This window comes from Rhinatrema bivittatum, chromosome 3 (genome assembly GCF_901001135.1).
Source record: "Rhinatrema bivittatum chromosome 3, aRhiBiv1.1, whole genome shotgun sequence".
NCBI lineage: Eukaryota > Metazoa > Chordata > Amphibia > Gymnophiona > Rhinatrematidae > Rhinatrema > Rhinatrema bivittatum.
In genome coordinates, this window is record NC_042617.1 from 345,645,327 (window position 1) to 345,665,859 (window position 20,533).

General features: G+C 41.9%; 1 protein-coding gene across 5 annotated transcripts in view; it reads right to left on the reverse strand.

The window, feature by feature from the left end:
* Positions 1-20,533, reverse strand: part of KLHL32 (kelch like family member 32) — a 502,881-nt gene that overhangs the window by 203,782 nt on the left and 278,566 nt on the right. The window contains exons 8-9 of one of the 5 annotated variants that reach the window (XM_029595392.1): positions 3,354-3,523; positions 2,837-2,930 (exon numbers count right to left, since the gene is read on the reverse strand). The exons of the other annotated variants lie outside the window; for them this stretch is intronic. Coding sequence (XP_029451252.1) covers positions 2,837-2,930; positions 3,354-3,523 — 264 coding nt within the window. The remainder of the gene's footprint in view (positions 1-2,836; positions 2,931-3,353; positions 3,524-20,533) is intronic. 5 annotated transcript variants of the gene reach the window in all.

A 20,533-nucleotide genomic window follows, 5' to 3' on the forward strand; every position in this document is an offset into this window, starting at 1 on the left:
CACAGTCCAGTAGATGTTCATATCAAATGTGTGGACTAGTAGATGTAAGGAAGATAGCAGAACTCATTGCAACTGCCCCTATACAATCAGTAATGATGCTGAAACTCCATAAAGCAGAAGCAGACCTTAATTTGGTGTTTGTACCTCCATCTGAGAAGAGGTTTATGGGTGACCTGCAGACATTCAGCATCAGGTGATGCTAACACAGATCATTATGACTGACTGAGCCTACAAGACTGAGCAAGGTTTGTTCAAGTTTGGTTACCTTCCTGTGAGGTATGTATGTGGTTTAGTGCTTTGCTCTGGATGGAGACCCTTAGGAATACATGCTTAGTGGGTCCTGATAGAATAAATCTGAATGATGCTAGCTTCTTCAGTTGGGCTACCGCCTGTAAAAACTATGGCTTGTGTTTTCTTTTCATGTTTGTAAAGATGCAGGATGGGTTTGAACTGAGCTTGTAGCCTAGCCTAGCCTCTGGAACAATATCTTGCCTCTGCAGTATTCAGAAACTAGCATCTTCATAGGAATTTAGGGTATCCTTCCACCTTCTTAATGTGGAAATGTAACTGTATGATTATGGTAATTGCTATGTATAAGAAGTGTGTACGTGAATGGCCTTTTCCAGGCTCCTGAAAAAAAGAAGAGACACAATAAGAATTCTTGCTAGCTTAACCTAGGAGTATACATGATCTCATGAGTGTTCTGGTTTGTGCATTCCAAACCAGACATCTATAGTCAAAATACTATGTATATTTGAAGATAGTGGTTGATCATGAATGTTAAATACATGATCCTGAACCAGGTGGTCTGAAAGAAAAGGACCATGTTTAGGTGGGGGAGAATGTAGAGGGAATCCCCTTATTGTGTATTATGATCTAGTCTAGTAGCACATGGATGGGGATATCCGTGGTCATAGTATCTGTTGCGCTTGTAATAATGTTGAATGACCACTAGATGGCATTTTATGAGAGCTGAGTAAGGGAATGTATAAATGCTGTTGGATTAAGGGTGGATTGTTATTCCCCTTAACATTGTGCATTTATGTGATTGGTGGAAGATAGTTTAGCGGGAGATATAAAAATGGGAGTGTTTAGCGGCAGTTTGGAATTGCTGCGAAAAAGACCTCTAGGACACAGTGGCCTTGAATAGAAGCCTGTGGTCTGTTGGGACCAGGGACTACCCCAATATGCAGTAGAGCCTTGCAGGGGCTCTTCCCCTTAAGGGAAGAGGCCCAAGGACATAGACTGGAAGAAGAGTTTTCTCCCCATAAGGAATTGCTTAGGAATGATGATGAAGAAAAGGCACTTCCTCCCCTTGAGAAAAAAAAAAGCCTATAGGAAGAAGAAAAAGGAATGTTATATGAGAAGGAGTGTCTCTTGAAGACCAGGGCATGCAGGAATACAGGAGAGACCCACACAGAGCTGGAATGGAGAAATAGAGAAAGTGAAGGGTCAATTAAAGAAGGAGTCATAAGTAAATTATAAGGGGTGAACCTTGCCTTCTACAGAGGGCTTTATTGGGGTTAAACTTGAAGAAGAATCTGGGAGTATGGTTCCTCTCCATTGTGGTTGGGGTTCAGTGGAAATATTGAGAAGCAAAAGTATTTAATGGTGGAAATGCGGGAATTGTATGAAGGGAATGTAATCTTTACTTTCCTAAAAATGTTTGGAAGGTGGAGTTGGGAGATCTAGTTGATGTTCAAGTAAAAGTTAAGGGACTAATTCCTCTGGAGTACCATATGGCATATCTTGGGGAAGATTCGCTCTGTTTGCATTCCATGAATTCTGAGTATTCAGTATTTATATTTCTATCCCATTCTATTCCTATAAACAGTAGCTGTTTTTTACCCGGAAATAAAGTTAAGAGTTGTATTTATCTAAAAATGTGACTCTGCTTAATGCTTTAATGTGGGTAGCACTAGGAGATAGTGCTACCCACATTAAATCAGGGAGGAGAGGAAGGAAGTGACTCTCCCTGATCAGTCAAGTGTTCAGCTACTCCTGCTGACTTCTTACCCAGTCCACGTCACCATCTGTATGACCCATAATTTGAAACCCACTAAATAAATTTGGGAGATGGTCCTGCCTTTAACAGGGAAAACCCTGCCATCATTTTATGTATCCTAAGGTGTTACTCCCATATTGTTTTTAAATGTATGAGGGCACTTTTAGCTCAAATACATTGCACCTATTTGTGCAGGTGGATGGGGCAAATAGAACACTTTTGAAAATGGCAAGGGTTTGGGGGTTCTACTCTGCCAACCCAAACATGCTCACAGGAATGCCTTTTTTTAATGTGGCTATATGTGCTGCAAGTTAGAGAGTCCATGCATGCTTGTAGCAAGGCAGAGGAAAACAATTTTCATCTGAGCTGCTTTATCCAAGTAAATTTTTAAAATTTTTATTTATATTCTGCTTTTCAGGCACTTCAAAGCGGATTACATTCAGGTACTTCCCTATCCCTAGTGGGTTCAAAATCTAAGTTTGTACCTGAGACAATGGAGCGTGATGTGACTTGCACAAGGTCACAAAACATGGCAGTAGCATCTGAATTCTGGTTTTGCTCATTCATAGTCCACTGTTCTAACCACTAGGTTACTCCTACTCTGTTTACCCAGGTAAACGGCTTTAAAATTGCTCTCACAAGGACCAAAATCTAACAGCCTTGTGGCCAAATTAATCATAAAAAACCGTTGACAGTTTATATACATAAAACAAACACTGTAGTTAGGCGATCATGCTAGGTTCTTTCAGTCATATAGGGCAGATGCATATCAGTTTCTATGCTGCCCAAGTGAAGAGCAAGCGCCAAAATTGGTCCTTCGAGGTGAGGTACCCATTCAGATACTGAGCACCCTTGGGTCAGGATGATCCTCCTTCTGGTAATTTTCCTGTATAAAGAACAGGATGTCTGCTGCACCCTCCTCTTGCTATAAAACAAAAATGCAGAAATACGTAAGTTAATAAACATGCAACTTATTTATTCATGATTTATTATTCATATTTGTAGATTGCTCCTCCCAAATAGGCTACAGTGTGGTGACCAACAAAATATAAGCAAAAATATTATTCAATAAAAACAAAAAATAGACATTTCAGTCAAGACCATATAATAAAAAACATCACAACAGCTAAATCAGCAAAAAGAAAAAGAAAAAATCTAAAACAATTTATAAATTTCTTACAAATCCCCTTCCCCCATGTTAAATTAAGAGGGTCATTTTCTAAGCATTTTTTTCCATAAACACAGAATAGGAGAAAACCTTTCATAATTACATCCCTAAGACACTAATATAATGAAAACATCACAGCAAGCTTAATCAGCAAAAAAAAATAATTATAACAATATTTACCTAACATGCTGCCACAGGAGTGTTTTGGGGGGCGCATTTGCCATTCCCAAAATTTTGCTGCCTGAGGTAGCTGCCTCAACTTGCCTCCTGAAAGAACTGCCCCTGAGCAGGAATCCATGGCACCCAATATCAGGTGGCAGCAAAAAAAGGAAGCTGTTCTTACAAGTACCCTAGGGGTTGAAAGAAAGAGAAAAAAAAGTCAGAAGGACTGCAGCAGACAGCTGTCCAGACACACTGAAGAAATCCTGGAATAAAATGTGTGAATTACCTGGCTCTCCAGAGTGATGTACAGGTTAGATCTCTTTGGTTTTCTTTTCTGCTTGTCTGCATAGTTTTAGGGTCAAGGGTGTCATCCACCTATAACACTTGGTCACACTACAGTATATAAGAAGGACAGAATATGTAATCTGACTTTTTTTCTCACTTTACCTGACTAAAATGGGATTTGTCTTTGATGTATGCATCTGTAGTTCTGCTTTTGACTCTCCTCTTTTACGTACACTGAAGGAGATGTCAAGTCTAACATAGAATATTTTATCCCAAACTGGCTGTAGGTTTCCTCAGACCCAATCTCTCTCCAAGTATACCAACCTCCAGTTGTTGTAATTGTGCAGATGTCAGCATGTTAAATATTTTATCCATGTATTGTATATTATGTATTTAAACCGATGGATAACTCAGAAGTTATGTGGGTCATTCATCAAATTGCGATATGCCGGTATCGCACACGGTAACACCATAACGAGCGTGATAACAGCCTATCGCAAATTGCATATGCAAATTCTAAAATTTATATTAAAGTGGGAGGAATTGAGGCGGGATAAATGTAAAGTAGAAGATGGTAGCGCCATGTGCAATAGGTATCGCATGTTATCGCAGGTCAGCAACGCGGGTAATAGCTACACCTTTTTTTTTTGGGCGGTACGGTCCAAAAAGTGTTTTTTGTGTGCAGTATCATGGACCGTGCTATTATCGCAGTGCGTATCGCACGCAATAAAAAATCCAAACATTACCGACACACCTACCAAGCATTCCTGGACCAATAAAAAATACTGTCTTTATCAGGTCAACCTTCCTAAAAGCATTTTATGAGTGTCAAGTGTACTTGTACATGCATACTTAATGCCTCACCAGGCTCACCGCAGACAACACATGGAAGAACAACCACCAGAACCACAGCCGATGCCACTCCAAAGTTGTCCAAGAGAAGTATCAGCAGCACAGACAAAGGCTCCACTGCCTGAAGCCCCTGCCCAGCAGCCGGTACGTGGGCAGCCACAGCACGGGAGATACAGGGAGCGTATCTTTCTTCCACAAACATCCTTGCTGGGCATGCCTGATGACTTTGTGGTTAGCAGGTATTGCCTCAGCTTTCCTGGAATTATATGAAGACATCCGAGGGGATCTGTATCCAGTCACCGCAAGGTCCTAAGCTGTTCTCGGCCTCACCAAACTCTTGGCTGCCCCTCCATTTCACGGGAAGCGGTTCCTTCCAAACCACAGTAGGGGTCGTGGGGGGGAATGTCCCAAACCACATTCTCTCGCTGTCTGGACCAGATCACTGAAGCAGTCACTGACCGAATTAATCAATACATTAAATTTCCTCGGGACAGGCAGACTTGATGGACTTGAAGAGAGGTTTCCATGCTAACATAAGTGATTGTGAGACTCGTGACTGACGTGCTTGTGCGTGACTTGCTCATTCGGTGTGTGAGGGTGGTATTGCTTTCGGAGGTTGCTCCCTTGGGCCTGCATTCCAATACTGCCTAACAGGCAGTGTGGTCCTAAATTTGGCACACACACCTTTTGCATAGCTTTGATGGAGTGGTTGCCCTCTGGAGAAGGTGTGCCTCTGACAGGGCAGCATATGGACAGCGGTAGGAATGGTCTTACACTTTTAACTGCTCATTTTCACCAACTACATTCACAGTTTATATGTAGTGTTTACTGAGGGGCAGAGGTATGCAGGTGGCCTTGGTGACACGTCCAATATGCTGTACAACTTGATTGTTATACTGAACATTTGGCTGTGTTTCTCACCATGGACTCCCCACCACACCGAGGTTTTACCAGCAACTAATTGGAGTAGGCCGAATAATGCAGTTTTTATGAGTTGTGCTGGCTACCCACAACTAGGCCTGGCACCGACCCTTTGGAAGTCATGGAGGGAGGTTGTGCTGCTTAAGAAACTGCCCAGTGAATGTGGGAATGATGTGATGCATGGAACAGGCACTGTAAAGGAATATGTAATGGTATGCTTATAGAGAGGATGCAGATGAGAGCTTACCATCATGCAGCTTTACACGCTCCATGTACAGAGAGACCAGGTGCATGGGTTTCTGTGTGTGGGGGTGTGTGGTAGCTGGCGTTTGCCTTGACATGTCACACAGGCATTGGGAACATCCTATTACAGAGTCCCATTTTTGTGGCACAGTCATTTGTTAGAACCTCTCATTATTTCACATCATGCACAGTTGACATACTGCTTGCCACACCAGCACCCCTTTGTTATCATTCCCTCTGTGCTGTGTTGACGCAGGAATGGTACGCCTACCGTCTTTCTATCATATTAACAACAATACCTTTTCTGTGCAAAGCTCAATGTGGTGCCTACAAAGGGAGGGGTGCCACCATTTCATAAACACTGTAGGAGCTTCACTTGTAATATTATCTAACATTCTGTCCCACTGTAGTTGGTGTTTCTTGCAACACTGTGTCAGCTGCTGTGTGACAAATAGGGTGGAGGAGTGAATGACTACTGTATGCTACAGAATCTGCACAGGTGCACAGCACAGGATGCCTGCCATGCCTATAGTGGGCTGCCCTTGGGATCTGGTGGATACCTGTAAGGTCAGCCTTCCAGGAAAACTGGTTCTTACCTGCTAATTTTCATTCCTGTAATACCACAGATCAGTCCAGACCAGTGGGGGTTGTGCATTCCTACCAGCAGATTTTATTTATTTATTTATTTATTATTTATTTAACACTTTTTTATACCGACCTTCATAGTAATAATCATATCGGATCGGTTTACATAAAACAAGGGTATAACTGAAGCAATAAATAAAAGTAATTAACAAGAGAAGTGAATAAGGCAAAGTTACATTTAACAAGGAGTAAAAAACTTGGGAAGCTGGATGGAGTCAGGGATGGTCAGGGAATACAGATGGAGTCAGGGAATACAGAACTTTGGGCACTGCTACTTAACGAGAGTGACACCTGCAGCCCCCTCAATATTGACCTGTACCCAAGCCTAAACAACCAAACTTTATTTAAAAAGGCGAAGAGGGTTGGAACCCAAAAACTTAACTGCCAACCTCTAGCCTGGAACAGATAAAACAAAAAAAAAACAAACACTAGACCACCTCGGAAATTGCCCCTTCTGGAGCATTTGCAAAAAGATCAAATTGTTTCTTCAGTTCTCATTGTTTCTTCTCCCTCTCAAGGTAGTCTTTCGGAATCTGATTTTTTACAGTCTCAAAGAGCAGTTTTGAATTAAATATAACTCTGTGAATTTGTTTAGCATAGTATTCTTTTTTTACTTTATTGGTTAGGGTTCAGTATTTTGAGAGGAAAGATTTATATTTTCCTAGTGATTCAGCGATAACGCACTTTAGAGCACTAATGCGGCTTGATGCATCACCCAATAAGTTAGAGGCGCATGCATAACTGGGAAGAGCGGAGTTAGCTAACTCCAATATTCAAACTATATCTAGTCAGGCCAAAAAGCTGTCCTAAAGTTAGCAGGTTAATAAGCTAGCTGCTATATTCAACAGTGCGGCTGCACAATTAAATATACCTCCAAAATTAGCCAGATAAATTTATACGGCTATCTTTGCTATCCAGACAGTGGCTGAATATGGACCTCATTAACTGTAAGCTTGTTGTTAAATAACCAGAGTTTCATCACCTTCAAACATTTCTGCTGCAATAGTACCATTTTCAACCATATTAATGATCCTGGGGTGAAAAATTGGATGTCATCAGCATAGATTTTATATTCGACTTCCATCACTCCTAGGACCCTGAAAACTGGTGCCAAATTGATATTAAAAAGGGTAGCAAATAATAGTATCCCCTGTGGGATACCAGTATTCATAGAGTATCAGGAGTACCAAGGGCCAGCTTGTATTTGCTGGTACCAGCAGAGCCCCTTATGTGCTATCCCTATGGATTTTAGATATTCTAATAAAATCTGATGGTTTACAGAGGAAAAACGCTGCTGAAATATCAAGTGGCAGAAGCTCTGTCAATTGCTTTAGAACAACGGTCTCTGTTACATAATTAAGTCCTTAAGTCTCATCTTATAGGACTTTTCATGTAGATCTTTCACTATTTGGTAGGCCTTTTTTTTGCAACTCCTCCTCTATATCTATGTTCTTTCTGAGAACTGGATACAGTCCTGCAGGTGAGATCTCACTGACAACATGCACAGTGGCATTATCACTTTTCCACTTGTTAAACTTCTCCCTATGCACTCTAGTAGTCCGCTGGTTCTAGCCACAACTTTGTTGCACTGTTTTGCTGCCTTGAAATCATCAGATATGATCACTCTAAGATCTTTTTCCTGTGTGCTACAATCAGGATCTCACCCTCAATCTGTACTGCTCCCTTGGATGTCTTCCCAAACTGCTAGTATTCCATGTGCTACACAGTCAAGAAAGATTACACACACCTCAGAAGGGAGGGTGAAAGCTCAGAGAAGGAGAAGAGGGGCATGATAAATCATGAATGGAAAACGCAAGATGCTGTGACAATACTCTGGGGGTTCTTTATTAATCACTTCCTATTCCTTTGAATTGGTCGTCTTTTTTGTCTCAAAAAGTGGCAGACTAGAGCCGATCTTCTGTTTTAATAGAGTAGGTGAAACAGAGCCTTGTATAATCATATTCCTAAACAATGCACTAGACATTGGTTTTATTTCTCTCCTATTTCCATCCCAAGATTTAATGTATGATTATCCTTTGATGTATATAGTACTTTTGTATTTAGTAGCAAGATATAAATTTAATTGTAGATTTTGCATTAGCTGAAAATTAAGGACTACTATAGTGATTACATTTTATCACATTTAACAAAATTAGAAAGAGCAAAACTAAAAACTCTACAAATCCTTTAACAATGGATATTACAGTTACACTGAACTTTAGCTTAAAATTTACGGTCATAATTAAACCCTTATCCATGATTAATACATTCTATTGTTCCTGTTCTAATGACCCAGTATCCCACAGTAAATCACATTCATCAGCACATACCATACATAAAGCCTACTGTAACTACACATTTCAGTTGTCAGTTTTTATAAATACTGGGTGACAGTACATTTTAATCATTTAAAGAGATTGTAAAACCAATGTTCACTTTGAGCTCAATATTTAACCTTTGGCTGGATAATTTGTGGCTAAAATTTATCCAGTTACCAATGATATTCAATGCTAGCCAAATAAAGTTATCCAGATAATTCTGGTCAGAAAAATCATTGTCCTAAAGATAGCTGAATAACTATAACAATAAAGCTAGAGGCCAATCTCCTCTCACTCCATCTCTTTCCGCCACAATGTCTTTTATAATCAATTAATACATCTTCTTTCCAAGGCTCCAGTCTTGATTTGTTTTTTCACATCCGTGGCTTTTCTAGACCGCTTACCGTACTATTTTGTGGGTCCTTCCCAATCTCCTCTCACTCCAACTCTTTCCACCACAATGTCTTTTAAAACTAGAGAGAAGGCTGATCCCCTTCAGCTACCCAATATCTATTAAAATGCTTTACTGACGCTGTTTGGCCCATTGAAGTACTTTGGAGCAGAAGGCACTATTGTACTCCCAAGCTATGCCAGGAAGCATTCTTGATGTCCGTTCAGTGCCATGATCCTGAAACGAACTTTGTGGATTTTATTTGCCTTTGCACAAATTCATGCAATGGGAGTTAAGTGACTAAATCAGCCTTTTCAAAACTGATTAGGGTAACATCCCTAAATTTCGGGACCTATTTTCAAGTAGGCACCTAAATTTAGGTGCCTGATAATTTGGGGGCAGGCTTCTGGTGCAGAATAAAAAAGTTAGGCACCAAACTTAGAAATCTATTTACTAAACTGCAAAATCACAGTAATGCGCATTATCAGCCAATAATGCATGCTATTTCCCAATTAAGGCATGTTATGGACTACTAATATGTGCTATCTGAGGACTTCAAAACTTAGGGGAAAAAAAAGAAAATCAGGTGTAATAACAAGCTAAAAGGTAATGAGATGCATTACATGTAAATGCACACAAAGGAGCTAATTACTAAGATCACATGTAGTGCAACTTGGGAAGAAAAGTTAACAGTGCACTAATCCGGGACAGTTTGCTATATTTCAAGAGGTTTAAGTTAATTTATACCCTCTTGAAGTGTAGCTAACTTTCCTCTAAGGGTAGCAGCAGGCTAAGGTGCCTGGCGATGCTTCCAAGTTGAAAAAAACGTACCACTCAAGTGAACAAACATAAATAATCACTTTCAATAAGTGCTCAATACAACATAGTACCACTGAAAACCCAAAAATAATGTGTGATATGGAATCACTTTTCTAGTGGCTCTAACATATGAAAGGCTCCCTGGATTAAAACATAATTTCAAAATGGAGAGTGGTTTCTAATCATTGTGTCCCACTTAGATAGCACTATACATGCAGGGGTGGATATTCAAAACTGGCCATGTAAGTAATTTAGCCGATTAGAACTTATCCAGCTTAGTTATGATGTATATTCAGCTGCACGGCAAAGACGCTGAATATAACGCGTACATATACGTACGTAGCCAGCTAAGTTTAGACCTACCCTATGGGGCATCTAAACTTACATGCATAATTTTGCGGCTAGTACATGAATATGCCTTAGCGAGAGCCCCGGCCATTAACAGCAAAGGGCAGCCTCGTGTCAGCAGGTGCTATTTTAAAATTTTGGCACCAGAGAAGCAGGAGTGTGTAGGGATTACTTCTTCCCTTGTGGACCCAGCAGCACCATATTTACGTTTTGGAAGGAAGGTTAGTCAGAGGGAAATCTGGGGGGTGCGGTGGGTGGGGTTAATTGCTGGGGCTCCAGCTAATGCATATTCATTTGTTGGCCAAGTTGATATTGGGTAAAAGGGAAAAGGGGAATATGGCTCCCTGTGCTACCAAAACCGATTTGGTCATGGAAGGGTAGGGGTATGGGGGGGGGGGGATCAACAGGGACTTATGGCCCCTTTAAGATGGCAGCCCCAAGGACTGGGCAATTTTCCTGGCCACAGTAGAGCAAATAAAATTCCCACAAAATTTGTTAACTGTGGTACCCAGTTACTGCATGAGAATTTTCTCATGGTAAAGCAGAACGGAAACCTGCTCTGTTATTGTGGATGAGTAAATAGGATCCCTACAGCTCCTAAATCTAGGTAGATGAACTATAGTATTACATTTATTTTTTAGGTGTCTAAATTCAGGAAATATTTCAGCCAAAAAAAATTAGGACCCTAAATTTGGCTGGAAATCTACCCAAATGCATCTAAGTGAAGCATAGAGGATTCCTAGAATGGGAGAATGAAGTCTGAAAAGGCTTAGGCTCTGTGATTAGTGCTTCAGTATTAGTCAGACCAGATGGGCCTTGCAGTTCTGCCATTTTCTCGGCTTCTGTCCTGTTCTGTTGTAAACTTCCAAACTCAATAAGAGGATACTTAAAAAAAAAAAAAAATTCACATTCATGTATTTCAGTGCATGTTAACTCGCATGCACTGGTTAAAAGAGCTAGAAATAGTACACCACTAATTTTCAGGGAATGGGGCTTCTCGTGTCTATTCACAGTATAATGGTATTATCCTAAGAGATAAAAAAAGCAAGAAAAGTTCAAGAATTTACACAACAGTAGGAAAAAAAAAAAGATTGCTGGTATCATTTGGGCTACTATTTAACTCAGAATGACATCATCAATACTACATCCTTCTAAATGCTTTCCAATAGATAAACATCCACTCTAATAGTGTAATGGATGGCACTGTGATCCAGGATGGCAACAGGGTATGGAAAATAACATCCTGGACCTTAAGGATGATATCATTTGGCAAATCAAGAAAAAAGAACTGCAAAAAAGAAAGCCATGGATAAGGAATCAAAAGTGAACTTGCAACTTATGCATACTGTAGGCCCATTAAATGAACAGCTTTTTTGAAGCAGCAGCTAGAATTGTATGATACTCGCAGTTTTGAGGTTGCTAGGGAGCACATTATAGTTCATTGAGTAATACAGCAAATAGTCATGCAAAATTGTCTCATATAAATTGGCAGATGTCCTAGTGGTTTTTTTAGACTATCTTTTCCTAAATGAAAGTACATTTGAAAGAAAGAACAAGCATGTTTCCTGTTGGACTCTCTCCATCAGTTAGAACAATTGGCTCTCTTGGGGTTATCACAGGAGAATTTCCTATATGCATGCAGAAGTGCAGAATTTTAAAGAGTGGCAGATGCCAAAATTAGCCTGATGTACCCTGTACACTTCAGAAAAGGCCTCACACTTTACAGCAGCATTCCTTTCAAACAAACAAAAAAAAAAAAAAGACTATTTAGATAACTCAGTTGTCAGTCATTAATATTCCCACTTTTCATTCTGACTTTGAATCATTCCCAAGACAAAGAAATTGAAAGCTCCTCTCATTGTTATAAATCCATGTAAATTTGAATGCTTTTGTGCCAGTCCATATCAGAACCTCATATTCATCACAGAATAGAGGCATAGTTCAACCATGTGAAGGCTGGACTCTAGGAAGACTTTTTTAAAAATAGGGACATACATTGCTTTATTTAAAAAAACAAACAAAAAAAACAGAGCTGATAAAATATATTAACATAAAATATTAAAAGAGAGGTAAAAATATAACCCTAAGAGGATGAGGTAAAGTAAAAAATGCATACATTCTGAGAAATCTAATTAATACCTTTGTGTTAAATGAAGGGAAACTATTTAGTTGTTTATCTCACATTTGAAGAGAGAGAAAAATAAACTCTAGCAATTCTGTCTCCAAACATTTAAGCATGCTTACTGATGCAGGGTACAATTAACCATTGCTTTACTAAGCAAATTGTCATCTCATAACAGTACAATGTAATCTTCCTAAGCTATTATTTCATAAAGCACCCACAATAATGAATCTTAATTTACAAGACACAAATTTCAGCACCTCTTTCCTCAGCTTGGTCATCCCCAAATGCTTGTTTGAAGGAAGTGGGAACATCCCCTGACTAGGACTGGAAGATCATATTAATGAGCTCTCTCGTTAAAAGCAAACAGGAGATCCATGTTTCAGGATATATGTACTGTATGTAAGCACAAGCAAGTCACGCTAGCCTGCTAGAGGAGGGGCTGCTTGAAAGAAACTGGAAATTATTATTTCAAGCCATGTAGTCACGTTTATAGATCTTCCTAAGTACCAAGTTGACTGTGCACGTGTGAGTGCATGGATACCTCAGTACTGCAAGGCCACAAGGGTATCTGGTAGTGTGTACAGTATTAATGGAGCTGTTGCATCTCTCATTTGTGCTTCTATTACCTCTGCCTCTTTGTGCCAATTTCCCTTTGCTTCCTGACACTTCTTGTTTTTTGCTGTTCTTCCTTAAGGCACTGGGATAGGGATTTGTCAAAGTCAATGAGCACTTTATTACAGTGAGAGTGCTCAGTAATGAACAATTCAGCAATTTAATGAGATTCCCTTGATCTGTCTCCAGCCTGTCCATCAAGTTTTGCTTCTATAAAGAACTCTGACACTAATCCTCTGGCCTACTCAATCTTCACCCTTGGCTGAATATTAGATTTTTCCATAGTATATTGCATTACCAGTATAGCCTTACTAAAAATGATGAACTTAACTACACTTGAGGCAATACAGCAAATCTTATTTGATTTGGCTCTACTGAGTTGACTATGAGGGGAATAACTTATTTACTAAGATAAGGCCAAACAGTTTCTTATTGCCTGCTGAATGCCTAAATTGGTAAATATTTATGTATGCTTTTAATTCATTCTCAAAGTCCAGGCACGAAAAAACTATATAGCCTGAAGCAGAAAACTTCATAACAGTATTAGTAACCTTAAGAGAGGCAATTATGATAACACTTAAGTAGACAGTATAGAAATATCAGTCACTCAAAAAGCAGCACTGTGCCACTGCTGTATATTGCAATTTCTGCACTATGTCTCTGGTGAGACCCTCACCTTAAGTACAGTGTCCATTTCTACAGCCCACATCTACAAAAGGACATTGACAAGGTGAAGACAACACAAAGGAAGATCATTAAAATGGTGCATGGCCCACCCTAAAAGCAATACAGAGAGGACCCAATATTCAAAACTAAACATTTAATTTAACCGGATAAGAGTTATCTGATTCATTTAAATGGAATATTCAGCAGCATGGCTATGCCACTGAATCTGAGCAGAAGTCTCTATTTGGTTGGATAAGTTAAATCCAGCTATATTAGACCAGCTCTATGACAGGTCTAACTTATCTGATTAACTTAACTGGTTAAGGCTGAATATTGATACTTATCCAGTTAAGTTAACTGGATAACTAGCACTGTCTCGATCCGCCAGTTCCCCGCCCATTTACTATCCAGTTATCTACTTAGCCGGATAAGTGAATTAACCGGCTAAATGGTGGCCCATGAACATAGCTGGATATTCAGCAGCTGCCACTTAGCTGGATAAATTCTACTTATCCAGCTAAGTAGTGTTTCAGTATTGGCCTCAGAGAGATTTAAGGAGCTAAAGATGTACTCTTTAGAGAAGAAGTGAGAAAACTGGGGGCATGAACAACCTGAAAGGAGGCACACTGGCTGCCCAATCAGGAGAGAAGAAATGACTATGCTTTTGAGTGTCAGTGCTGCAAGTTAAGGATGGAGGGAGCTGCCAGAACATAGTGGCATCACTGTAAGAGTGTATATCATAGTATATATTACAACTGTATTTAACATCTTATTACAGAAAACATCTATTGCTTCCTCAAATACAAAAAGAAAAACATGTACAAGCAATTTTTAAACAAGAATCATCTACTGCACTTTCCATAACACTGTTTTAGTTATACAAATGTTTTATATATTTCCATTCAAACTCTAGTTACAAAAGTTACCCTATAACAGACACATAACTCCCTCAAACATATCACACTCAAACTGGTTCATTCACACGAATGAGCCTTCCCATATACCCATATAAAATCCCATAACATGTATATCTATGATATCTAGCCACAATATCACTAAACTTTCATTAAATCAATGTTGTATTTCATAAATCATTCTTTTCCCACTCATGTCCATTTGCAATCACAAATATCCTATCTTCCAACAATGGAAAATTAGAATTTTTCACATGGATACCCACACTACACATCCAGAGAACAGACATATTGCTTATGGAGACTGCTCATAGTCCACTGAAGGGTGGGATTAGCTTTCAGTCCTGCTGGGACCCTGAAGAGAGAGCTAGCAGACCTGAGAGTAGGTGCTAGGTCAGCTGCAGGCCTGTGGATTGACTAAAATCTCAGAGAACTCAATTAACTACTATCATTCCAGATTATTGTTGGAGTATTAATTTTGTTTGAAGGCAGAATTTGGTCTGTTCATATGCAGTCAATGGTAGTCTCAATCAAGGGGAAGTGAGTGCTGCTGTGACGGAAAATGTGTGTGAATGTGTGAGTGTGTGTGTGTAAGAAATATGAATGCTGTATTACAAATTCATTATGTGGGGCCTCAATTCATTCTGGCTGAGAACTTGGAGATGCAGCACATTCACAAACCAGAAAAGTAGACACAGTAGAATCAGTAGTGATTCAAGGAGAAGGAGGATTACTCCAAGAATCAGATTGTCAAGATGTCAACAGAAGTATCAAGACAAGGACTTTGAGAATGAAAGGGATGTTGAGAAGTTTTTGGGAATCCTAATAAATAATCACAAGAGAAGCTTTCGTTTTTATTCTGTGCACAAATGATTCTGTCTGATGTGTATCACTGAATTTAGAGACCCGAGTTTTTTTATTTGTTTGTTTTTTAAACTACTCTTAACAAACTTGAAGCCTATCACCTGTTCAATAAATAGAGAAATAAAACACACAAAAATGATGAATATTCAATTATCTCCTCCTAAAAAGTTAGCCACATAACTTGTGGGCACAAAGTGGGTGGATCAGGGCAGAATTAGCCATATCAGTTAAGCAGTTAACAACTGATATTTAGTCTTAGCCGCATAAATTATGCGCTAAGTTAGATGTACCATAGAACAAGTCTAACATTTATTTATTTAGGGACACTTATGGATTACCTTACAGATTAACGCAAATCTCTCAAAGCGATGTACCATAAACAGAACTGGACATCAAACAATGAATCGGAACTACTCAAAGAATCAAAAAACAAGAGATAGAACCAGGAACATAGCAAATGTTGCTTACCTGATGTAACAGGTGTTCTCACAGGACAGCAGGATGTTAGTCCTCACAAATGGGTGACATCGAGGATGGAGCCCACCACGGAAAACTTCTGTCAAAGTTTAAACAGAACTTTGACTGGCCCCTACTGGGCATGCCCAGCAAGGCACTGACCCTGCAGCCAGCAGGGGTCTCCCTTCAGTCTGATTTTCAAAGCTACAGGCAGTGCCTAGAAAGTAAAAATAAAACGAACCCAACACCGCGGGGAGGCGGGCGGGTTTCGTGAGGACTAACATCCTGCTGTCCTGTGAGAACACCTGTTACATCAGGTAAGCAACATTTGCTTTCTCACAGGACAAGCAGGATGGTTGTCCTCACAAATGGGTGAGTACCGAGCTGAGGATGTCCCGACTTGCACCAAATGTACCCAACGGTGTGCAGCAGGCACAATAAGTGAGGAGAAATTTGGGAAAGGGCATCCGCACCCAACCGGGTAGGTGGAAGGGTGTTGGTACATCAGGTTGGAAAAAGGTTACGCAAGACAGACTGGCCGAAGATGGAGTCCTGTCTTCCAGCCTTGTCCAAACAATAATGGGCTGCAAAGGTATGGAGAGAACTCCAGGTTGCAGCTTTGCAGATGTCAGGAAGCGGCACCGATCGAAGGTGTGCCACTGACGTCGCCATGGCCCTCACAGAGTGTGCTTTAACACGGTCTTGAAAAGGAATGCCAGCTTGCTCATAGCAAAAAGAAATGCAGTCCGCCAACCAGGAAGAAAGAGCCTGCTTACCCACAGGTTGTCCCAACTTATTAGGATGGAAAGAGACGAATAATTGAGTGCTCTTCCTATGGGAAACTGTACGGTCTAGGTAAAAAGCTAGAGCTCGTTTACAGTCCAGGGTATGCAGGGTCTGCTCTCCAGAGTTGGAGTGGGGCCTGGGAAAAAAGATAGGTAGTATGATGGATTGATTGATATGAAACTCAGAAACTACCTTAGGTAAAAATTTAGGGTGAGTGCGGAGTACCGCCCGGTCCTGCAGGAGCTTAGGGTAAGGCGGATAGGTAACTAGGGCCTGTAATTCACTAACCCTGCGAGCTGAAGTAATAGCCAAAAGGAATAACACTTTCCAAGTGAGATATTTAAAGTCACAAGAGTGCAGAGGTTCGAAAGGAGGTTTCATAAGACGACCAAGAACCAGGTTAAGGTCCCAGGATGGGGCTGGAGGACGCAAGGGCGGCTTTAGATGGAGCAAGCCCTTAAGAAAGCGTGTTACTAGGGGTTGTACTGAAATAGGATTACCCCCAATACCCTTATGGAAGGCGGCTACCGCACTGACATGCATTCTGATAGAAGAGGTTTTAAGACCTGATTCAGAGAGATGCCATAAATAGTCCAAGAATTTGGAGATTGGACAGGAAAGGGGATCAAGGGACTGAGAAGTGCACCATGATGTGTACCTTTTCCATTTGTATGAGTAAGACTTTCTTGTGGAAGGCTTTCGTGAAGCTATCAGGACCCGAGAAACGGAATCTGAAAGGTTGAAAGGCTGAAGGACTAACCTTTCAACATCCATGCCGTCAGGGACAAGGCTTGGAGGTTGGGATGGAGGAGGCATCCGTCGTTTTGAGTGAGCAGATGCGGGTCCTTTCCCAGAGGAATGTGCCTGCGGATGGAGAGATCCTGGAGTATTGGAAACCATACTTGGCGTGGCCAGTAAGGTGCTATCAGGATCATGGTTCCCCCGTCCTGGCGTAGCTTCACGAGAGTCTTTGACACAAGAGGAAGTGGAGGGAATGCATAGAGCAGACCGGTTGTCCACTTGAGGAAGAATGCATCCCTCGGCCGAGAGTGCCGGCTCCGAATGAGAGAGCAGTAATCGTCCACTTTGTGGTTCTGAGGGGACGCAAAGAGGTCTATGCGGGGAGAACCCCACTTGTGAAACAGAGAGGTCGCTACCAGAGGATCGAGTGACCACTCGTGCGGTTGGAAGACACGGCTCAGCTGGTCTGCCAATACATTGTCTACTCCCGGCAGGTAAGTGGCCCTGAGGTACATGGAGTGGGAGAGGGCTTCCGCCCAGATCTGCGCAGCTTCCTGACACAGAAGGAAGGAGCCTGTGCCTCCCTGCTTGTTTATGTACCACATGGCCACTTGGTTGTCCGTCTGGATTAAGATTATCTGATGAAAGAGATGATCTTTGAAAGTGCGGAGCGCATAGCGGATTGCTCGAAGTTCCAGGAAATTGATCTGGTGTTCGGCTTCCTCTTTGGACCATAACCCTTGGGTTTGAAAGTCGTCCACATGGGCTCCCCAACCGATGTGAGAAGCGTCGGTGGTTAGGATTACTTGCGGATCCGGTGGAAGAAAGGGTAAGCCCTGAAGGAGGTTGACCTGAGTCGTCCACCAGGTTAAGGATAGGCGCAGCGCTTTTGTGACTGTGACTATGGAGGACAGAGGCTGAAAAGCTTGAATCCATTGGTGTCGTAGAGTCCATTGTGTTACTCTCATGGCTAGTCGGGTCATGGGAGTGACTTGAACCGAGGATGCCATGTGTCCTAGGAGAATGAGGAACTGGCGAGCCGTGGCAGTGTTTTGAGACTGGAGCTGGCGAGCCAGGGACATTAGCGTGTGGACCCTCTGAAGAGGAAGGTAAGCCTTTGCCTGTAAGGTGTCCAAGTCTGCCCCAATGAAGGATAAGGTTTGAGACGGGACTAAGCAAGATTTCTCATAATTGACGAGAAACCCTAAGGAAAGAAGTGTTTGAATTGTCAATTTTAGGGAGGATTGAGCTATCTGTTGGGTGGAGGCCCTGATTAGCCAATCGTCCAGGTATGGGTAGACGTGGACACCTTCCTTCCTGAGGAATGCTGCTACCACTACGAGACATTTGGTAAAGACTCGTGGGGCAGAAGCTAGACCGAAAGGGAGGACACGGTATTGATAATGGTCGTGGCCAACTAGAAACCGCAGATATTTGCGATGGGATTGGGTGATCGCAATGTGGGTATAAGCGTCCTTGAGGTCGAGAGAGCACAGCCAATCCCCTCTTTGTAGCAGAGGGAGCAGCGCGCCTAGGGTTACCATTTTGAACTTCTCTTTTTGAAGGTATTTGTTGAGGGCTCGAAGGTCCAAAATGGGACGTAGTCCCCCCGATTTCTTTGGTATGAGGAAGTATCTGGAATAGAATCCCTTGCCTCGTTGAGAGGGAGGAACAGGTTCTATAGCATTTGATTGCAGAAGAAGGGATACTTCCTGTTGTAATTGAGCCAAATGGGTGGATAGACTCCACGCTTGAAGAGGCGGGGAGTCTGCCGGAAGAGTTATGAAGTTGAGGTGGTAACCCTGTGCGATAATTGTTAGCACCCACTGATCTGAGGTGATCTGCAACCAAGGTTGTAGAAAATGGTACAGTCGACCTCCTACAGGGATGTCCGGAAGAGGGGTTTGGCATGTGTTTCCTACACGGGAGTCAAAGGCCAGCCGCAGGCCCAGGAGGAGGGGCTACAGTAGGCCTTTGTTTCCTAGGCTGACGCGGCTGAGGCCTAGTAGAGGATCGAGCTGGACGAGGCCTGGCCGATGGAGGGTAATAACGGCGTGGTCGAAAGAATGACTTCTTAGAGTCTTTCTTTTGCGGTTGCTTGGAGGTCAGCTCAGGTGGGAGAGATGAGAGTTGTTTCAACGTCTCATGGTGGTCTTTCAACTCCGCCACAATCTGCTGAATTTGCTCTCCAAACAAATTATCGCCTAAGCAGGGTAAATCAGCAAGACGATCCTGAACCTCTGGGCGAAGGTTGGATGATTTTAACCAAGCCCAACGTCTGGCTGAGATGGCTGTGGCTGAAACTTTTGTGGAAGCATCGAATATGTCGTAGGCAGTCCTAATCTCGTGCTTCCCTGCCTCAAATCCCTTGTGAAGAAGGGCTTGAAGCTGCGGTTGGTATTGGTCTGGTAACGTGTCAGCATAGTCTTGCATCTGCTTAAGGATGGCTCTGTTGTACTGAGTCATATAAAGTTGATATGAAGCTATGCGTGAAATCAACATAGCTCCATGATAGACTTTCCGTCCAACACTATCTAGGAACTTGTTGTCCCTGGTAGGTGGGGTAGAAGAGTGTGGCTTAAGACGCTTGGCCTTCTTCTGCGCGGACTCAACCACAACAGAGCGATGATCCAGTTGAGGTTTTTGGAAACCTGGTGCTGACTGGACAAGGTAGGTGGAGTCAGCTTTTTTGTTAACTGGGGACACTGATGAAGGAGATTCCCAGTTTTTCTTGAGCAGATCCAAAAACACCTGGTGTATAGGGATGGAAGCGATGATTTTGGAGCATCCAGAAATTGAAGGAGTTCCATCATCTGGTGTCTGTCATCAGCTTCAGATTGTAGTTGAAAAGGTACAACTTCTGACATCTCTTTCACAAAGTTAATGAAAGATAGATCCTCAGGAGGAGATCTTTTTCTACTCTCTGTAGGAGATGGAGGCGAAGGCAAATCCGTGTCAGAAGATGTATCATCATCATCACCCCAGGTATCGTAGGGATCAAGTGGGGTTTGTAACCCTGATGGACCTGGCTGAGGCTCTAAAGGCATCGATGGAAACCGAGGTGGAATCGGTGCCGTAGGTGGAACCAGAAATGGCATCGATGGCTTCGGTGCTGTCGATGGAATCGGTGCCTGGCGTGGAATGGATGGAACCGAAGGATATATCGGTGGAGATATACCAGAAGGCACCGATGGAACCACCCCGGAAGGGGA